Source organism: Cynocephalus volans, chromosome 11 (genome assembly GCF_027409185.1).
Source record: "Cynocephalus volans isolate mCynVol1 chromosome 11, mCynVol1.pri, whole genome shotgun sequence".
NCBI lineage: Eukaryota > Metazoa > Chordata > Mammalia > Dermoptera > Cynocephalidae > Cynocephalus > Cynocephalus volans.
Window position 1 is genome coordinate 128,154,761 of NC_084470.1, and position 7,487 is coordinate 128,162,247.

The window sequence follows — 7,487 nt, forward strand, 5'->3', positions numbered from 1 at the left end:
TTCTGGATTAGGGCTTTATTTTTATTTTTTTTAAATATAGGTTCAGTTAGACAGAGAACAGAGATGAAATTGTGTCAAACATAAAAATATGAATTGAATTGCTTCTTTTTAGATGAATCTTTAACATTGACTTGACCATACGGACACTGCAGAAAAAATAAAACAAATTATTATTGAGTTATTTAACAATCATCTTGAAAAAGTACACTTTTACAGACTGCTAACAATGTTATATAGATTATTGGATCTATCAGGCCCTGCTAACTAAGAGGAGAATAATAGCAACCTCAGGCAAATGGTCCTAATTAGGGTCCAAGAACAATTTCCTAAATGCATCCTTCCAACTTTAAGAATTTTACTGTCAAAAATCCACTCAGAAAATCCTCAAGTCCTCAATTTATGCAAAGCTCTTATGCATTTGATTAGAAACAGCTAATGGCACAGGTAGGAACATACATGAAAGCGAAGGCTTAATTTTCCAATACTGGCTGCAATTGAGACATGCATTTAGTGTCTATTCTTTAATTATAAAGTGGGTCAGTTAAAGGAAATAACACCTTCTTGCATTAAAACATACAAAGTGTTCTGTAAACAGAGGTGCTTATCTGTTTATAATCTTAACCCTATAACAATATACCTTACTACTTTGCTTTGAAAAGTAACAGTGAGGAACCCATTACCACTCATGCTTTGCTCAAAGTAGGAAAGGAGTAGTTATTTCATCTTAATCAGTGAATATAGAGATGCATCCATTGAAACAAACATTTTAGGAAAAGTACACAACTAAATTCGGGTTAATCTTGTCTCACAGTTATTTTAAACACAGACTAGAAAAGAAACACAGAAAGAACCAGTGAGAGAGAGAGAGAGAGAGAGAGAGAGAGAGAGAGAGAGAAGGAAGGAAGGATGGAAAAGAGAGAAGTAAAGAAAAGAAAAAGTCATTATCATCTGAAGGAAACCAACCTCTCAATGCTGGGCAAGTTGCTAAATATTTAGCTAATAATGAAGAAAATGCTTTCTGGGATCTAATTTGCAACACTTTAGATTTCTTTTCCTGACCTCTTTGCACTTGCCTACTGAATACAACTTATTGGAAACCTCATGAAAATTTCCTTGTAATAAATAGCTCCCATGAATTTCAAATCAAGCATTTAAAGGAACTGATGCTCACAGTGAAATGCTACTAAATTCCATTAACTTTAAAGGTCCTATGTTGGTACTAAGGACTTCATTGTCCTTGACTAAAGTAGCTTGTGAAAAGTGCACTCCAGGTCTATTTGGCTTTTTTATTTGACTGTTGTTCAAATAATAGGTATTTATGAAGTTACAGAAGCACCGCAAGCTGCTGCTGTAATGCGAGAATTGCTACTCACATGTCTGCAGGCACAGCCACAGCATTCACCTCTCTGCAAGTGGGCAAGCTGTGTGAGCACCACATAGCCAGTAGCTGGATCCACATAGTTTAGCTGACCGGCCTGGAGAGTAATAACATAAAACAATTCATTAATCTCAATATTCATCATATCTCCTCACCATAATTTCTACTCATAAAATGGTGCAAAAATCTTTTTAAACAATATTAAGCTTTTTCCCAGCAATGTTAGTGGCACTTGCAATTAAAAACTGAATGCATTCTGACATTATACACAATCCAACTTTATGTGACATAAGGAGAAAATATACAGTTTGAGAAAAATGAGAAATTGATGGAAAAACAAGAACTCCTCTATACCCAATAACTATGTAGCCACTGCTCCAATATTTTTCATTTGGTTTCTAGGGAACAAGCTTAATAACAGGTGATTTAAATGATTTTAAGAGCTTAAGAGGCTGAAAATGAACTTTCACTCAGAAGCTGCAGTTGCAATTTCAGTACTTAAAATATGTGGATAATGATTCAAACTTACAGAAAATGTGTTAATCAAAACCAACAGTCCCTTTAGAAAAGTATTACCGTTGCTATTATTGAACATTTTTCTTTACCTTCATGATGTTACTCCATTGCACATTTTACACTATTTTCTTTCCTTTTTTTGAGTGTGTTAGCTCTATTTTAAGTGAAAAAAAAGTATTGTTTTTAACATATTAGAACTCACTGCTTTCAAAAGTTTGAACAAAAGCAACGTTTAGTATAACATTTCAAATGTCAGGTAAGAATACTCTACCTACATTCAAACAACATGAAAAAGTGTCCCAAGTACTTTGTGTGAAGGTAAAAGTAAATAACACAACCTCTTCTGTGGATTTGAGTCCTTTGGGTGATATTACTAACCTTGACTTTTTGCAGAGGAACTTTCCCAAAGGCTTTTCATATAACCCTTTTACTAGTCAGTAACTCAGTGCACCACTCTTGCATAGAGCCTTTTCATTAAAACACACAGGAAACTTGCATGTCTTCTGATATATTTTTGCATGAGTCATGAACTCCTTTTTAAAAATGGAATACAGTTATATTTCAATACAAGTATACAATGCATCATTGCAACAATTTGTCATTTCTTTCTGATGACAGCATTTGAACTTCTCTCTTCTAGCCCTTTGAGAACATACAATAAATTATTGTTAATTATAGATGCCTAGCACTACCGTAGACCACTACAACTTATTTTTCCTATCTAGCTATGATTTTGTATCTGTTAACCGTTTCTTATTTAATGGCTGAGTATTTTATTCTGGTTGAGGTTTGAACCAATTTATGATTCTTCAATAAAGTGTGGAGCAAAAGGACAGATAAAGTTCAAGTCTAGGTTCACGCTAAGGCATTCCTCCAAAGCTAGACCAGGGCAGCAGAAATCCAGCAAGCAGTCCCAAGACGGTCTAAGGGGCCTCCCAAATCCTTTGGAACCGCAGAGGCAGATTACATGAAACTGGGAGCACTAAACACTACTTTAGAGTAATCTATTGTCAAGACCTCAGTTCATTATTTACAAAGCCTGTGTTTGGAGACTTGGAAGAAAAACAAACAAAAAAAATGCTGGGAACTCTGTAGCAGCCTTTCTTTCACTTTTCATAGCTTCTGGGAATCTTCTGAGGGCAATTATCTGGCAAACTGGAAGCCTGATTGCTCCTGCGCATGCGCCTGCTCCTCTGCCTCCCACGTTGATTGAGCACCTCTGAGCTCCTTGGCTGCCCACACAAACTTAATTTGTCGTCAGTAAATGAGCCTCACGTAATGGTGGCAGCAGACAGAGATGCCGCAAGATGCTGACAGTTTGACTGGAGAGCAAGATGTGCAGTGGTGCACGTCGGCACCGGGAAAAAGGTAAGAGAGCTATCTGCCTGGAGGCGTGGAAGGACCATCATGAGGGAGCTCGGATTTGTAGAAAAAGAAAAACAACAAGCTTGTTAGTGGGTTTACTTATGGTCTCCTGGACAGTCATTTAACCTGTGATACTGACACTGATGAAACAAGTGTGGATTCCCCAAGTGAGAAAAAGTTTCCTTTCCTAGGCCGATTGAAACCGTCTTTACATGCCACTGGTTTTTGCTATAAAAGTAGTGAAACTTTTCGCTTATATCCACCACATTTATATGGTGGAGTGTGGGAAGAAACTACACTCCTTATTTTAAAAAGAAAAGTATAAACAAGAACAATCAAAAGCCGCCAGCCATTTCCTGATGAATCTTTATTTAGTTTCAACACTTGAATGGGTCAGACAGTGGATTCTCAGGGCCTACTAATTGTCAATGGAAAAACAGTCAACTTTAAGCAACCTCCAAGGTTTTCTTCTCTACCCTCTGGCTCAAGCCACACTATACAATACTAGTTCTGTCAAGTGCTGGTCACACTCTCTCTCTCTCTCTCTCTCTCTCTCTCTCTCTCTCTCACACACACACACACACACACACACACACACACACACACACACACACACACACACACACACACACACACACAGCTTCTTACATAGGTTAATTTCATATTACTTTTCCGTCTTTACTATGGACTCGGTTTCCCTCTTTTCATCTCAATGTTTCTTTTGTAAAGGTAATAAAAATATAAATATGCTACCTTTAAACTCATGTGAGTTGTTAGAAACCGTGAAGGGAAATGATAAGTTTAGATATTGGTGCTAACAAGCAACTGTGAAGTTCGCAAAACAGAAGGAAAATAAAGCTCAAGAGTGTCTAGGAAGAATATAAACAACTGGCTGTAGTTTCCAACTGTAGTTTCTTATGCTCCGTTAGAGTTGAAGGAAAGAAGGAGAGGGCAGTGGCGAAAATTATGTCGGTGTCTTATTGGTTTTTTCATTATTAAAGTCACTGGACGGCAGAGTGTTCAACTGATAATTCAGATAAATACACAACATATTTTTCTTAAGACTTTTCAGTTCCTTCACCTTCTCCATCAATTCCTTAACCCCCCTTCCCCAACACACACGCACACGCACTCACACACACACCGCACGCGCACACACACACCACACGCACACACAGACACACCACGCACGCACACGCACGCACACACACGCGCGCGCGCACACACACACCACACGCACACACACAGACACACGCGCGCATGCACACACACGCACACACACACACACGCGCGCACGCACTCACGCGCACACACACACACACACACACACACACACACACACACGAGTGGTAGTGGGTCCCTCGCTGCGACCAGAGTCTAGCTAGGACGCTGATCAGAAAACGAGTAAACGCTCATACTCAAGAGAGATATTTGGTAAAACCCTTTGTCCGGAACGCGAAACTGTGGCCAGTTTTCAAGCGACATTGTCGGAGCAGGAAGAGTGTGCGCGTGTCAGAGGTCAGCGGCAAGACGCGGGAGCCAGCAGCTGCCTTTCGTTCTGCCGGCGGCCTCCGGGTCGGGAGCGCGCGAGAGGCGCAGGCGCAGGGACCCCGGGGGCGCGGGGGGCGGGGCGTGGCGTGGCGGGCAGAGGGGGTCTCACCGCGCAGGCGGCCGCGTGTAGCTCCGCGATCCGCCGCGCCGCGGCCGTGAGCTCTGCGTTCGCCGGGCGCCTGTCCTGTCCCTCCGGCCTGTCCTGCGAGCCTGGCTCGGAGCCGCCACAGTCTCCTGGGGACGCGGAGCAGAGGGTTAAGCTGAGCTGTCGTCGGAACCCTGCTTCGGCCTTGAAGGGTTTGGGTGGCAGGGTGGCGAGAGGTTGCCCCCCGAGCGCGGCGCCCGCCAACGCCTGCATCTGCCTGGCCGCCATGGCCGCCGCCGGCCTGTGGGAGGCGGAGCGCCCGGCGCTGGGGCGGGGCGGGGCGGTGGCCACGGGCCCGGCCATAATGCGTCGGTGCCCGGCCTCGGGGCGAGCCGCCACTGCGAGGACAGTCGGTGAAGAGGCTCCAGCTGGTTGCGGGGACGGGGAAGAATGTGCCCTTTCCACATCTTTGTAAACTATTCTCTTTTTCTTCTGAAGTGAAAGGTGGACATTTTTTTCTCACGTCAAACTAGACGAGATCATAATCGTCATAAATGTTAAGATCCCAGAAAGTGATCCATATACCCGAGGCTTGTTAATCACCACCGTGGGCCTGTCCAGAAGAGGCTGAGTGTTTACAGGTAATATGTGGTAGGAATAAAGCCACAAGAGGAGCCTTTGTGGCTTGGTTCTTTGGCCCAACCTGAATGACAGCCAAAGAGAAAACTGCACACTGAACAAGAAAAGGAGCTGTTGTTATGTTGCTAAGTATTTGCAAAATCTAAAGTAAAACTGTATTTCCTGTCTGAAAGATGAACGTTATCCTGATACCCCCACAAAGTTGAACTTGAGAAAACTAGCGCGAGCCCAGGAGGTAATTTCAGGTGTTAGAATTAAATTAACACGATCACTATTCTCTACCCCAGCCTGGGTTTCAAGAAAAGGAGTGTTGAAGAGTAGCAGTCTTGTTAGTGCTTTTCAGTATTGAAGAACTGAGGACAGGAATTGATTCCTGAGGGCAATAGTATATTCCTCAGTTGTACAGAAGAAGGGTGACCAAGCCATCACAGACTATCACATTTTCTGGTATCCACATTTACCATGCAACTCTACTGCAATAATATTTTGATTTTCTTAGTAGGAGCTGATTGAAACAAACCCCATTGGTTTATTATAAATCTCATGGTGAATTAATAAGTTGGAACTTATTTAGCAAATCTATTTTCTTTGCGTTGGAATAATAAGTTAGGTCTGGAGACTGCTTCGTGATCTAAGAAGAGTTTAAAACCTCAAAGGCTAGGAAAAGCTATGGAAGGGTGAGACCAAAGTTGAAATCACCAAAAATGAGCAGCTGTGGTTAGAAAAGAGAATTCACTGTAAGTAAGGTTTTCCCCCCCAAACCAAAATCTCAGAGGGAATAAATTTGGAGGTTCTCATTTATTGTACTGTTTTTAAAATTGAGGATCAGGTCCTACTAATAATAGGCCATGGCATCAAAGGGTGGGGACAGCATTTACAGAAATAAAATAGACTATATCAGATTTAAATAGAAAATAAATAGAGCCATCTTAGCTATGAAGAGTAAGTCCTGTTACTTGAAACTTTTGTTTTGGTTGGGATTAGAAGGTAGAAGTGACTATAAATGGGTTGAACAAGGGAGATCTTTGTGGTAATTGAATAGTTCTGTGTCTTGACCATGATGGTTACACACATTCACACATGTGTAAATGTCATAGAACTAACATATACATTGTTCCAATACCAGATTCTTGGTTTTCATATTGTACTATAAGTAGGTAAAATGTAAGCATTGGGGGAAACAGGGTGAGGGTATACAGAACCTCCCTGTACTTTATCTGCAACTCTTGTGAATCTATAATTATTTCACAGTTTAAAAACAGTAATTTAAAAAAGATGTAAAGGAGGAGCGATGAAGAAGGAATTGGTAAAGGGACATGAAAAATGATTACGTGGTATAATGTGTTGAACATACTCATCATCCTGATTTGAGCATCACGTATTGCACACAGGTATTGATATTCAGCTCTGTACCTCACAGATATGTACAATCAACTGTTACAATTAAAAAATTTTAAAACAAATGTAAAAATGGTTTTCAGACTACTTAATAGGGCAGGTCATGGAATTAACCAGAACCTTTTCCCCCATCTCTTCTATTCATAGGTTTAGAAATCATCCTGGTTAATCAAGGCCTTTGAGCATTTAGTCTGAGAAATCTCTTTTGTACTATTCACGTTACAAATGTGTTTATTCTTATAGATACATTTTAAAATATAATCAAATTTGGAAATCTGTATAATTCAAAGAGATGAGAAAGTATCTAAAAATTAGTAATTTCCAAATATTTGGTAATTTAATTATTAATAATTTAATCTTTAATTTATAATTAATAATTTTATTCATTATCATTAATATTCAGTATCATTTAGACATTGAATAGATTATCTTCCCCCCCAATTTTCATTTGATCTTTATACTTCAGAGTCAGTGTCACTTCACTCCATCAGTGTCACTTCACTCTAAGTAACTTTCCTTCATCGTGTCTCTTGTTTTAAAAAGCCTCCTCAGGGC

General features: G+C 40.6%; 1 protein-coding gene across 2 annotated transcripts; it reads right to left on the reverse strand.

The window, feature by feature from the left end:
- On the reverse strand, positions 1 to 5,206 carry C11H1orf53 (chromosome 11 C1orf53 homolog). Of its 2 annotated transcripts, none has more exons than XM_063115286.1 (3): positions 4,920 to 5,206; positions 1,374 to 1,475; positions 1 to 146 (listed from the first exon to the last, which is right to left on the reverse strand). In XM_063115286.1, exons 1-3 carry the CDS (start codon positions 5,181 to 5,183, stop codon positions 75 to 77), a joined length of 438 nt encoding a protein of 145 aa, XP_062971356.1. In that variant the 5' UTR covers positions 5,184 to 5,206; the 3' UTR covers positions 1 to 74. The 2 variants fall into 2 exon arrangements, 1 of the variants encoding a protein (XP_062971356.1); XR_010024931.1 differs by lacking the exon at positions 1 to 146 and adding an exon at positions 2,273 to 2,427 and having other exon boundaries at positions 1,390 to 1,475.
- Positions 5,207 to 7,487: the final 2,281 nt, after the last annotated feature.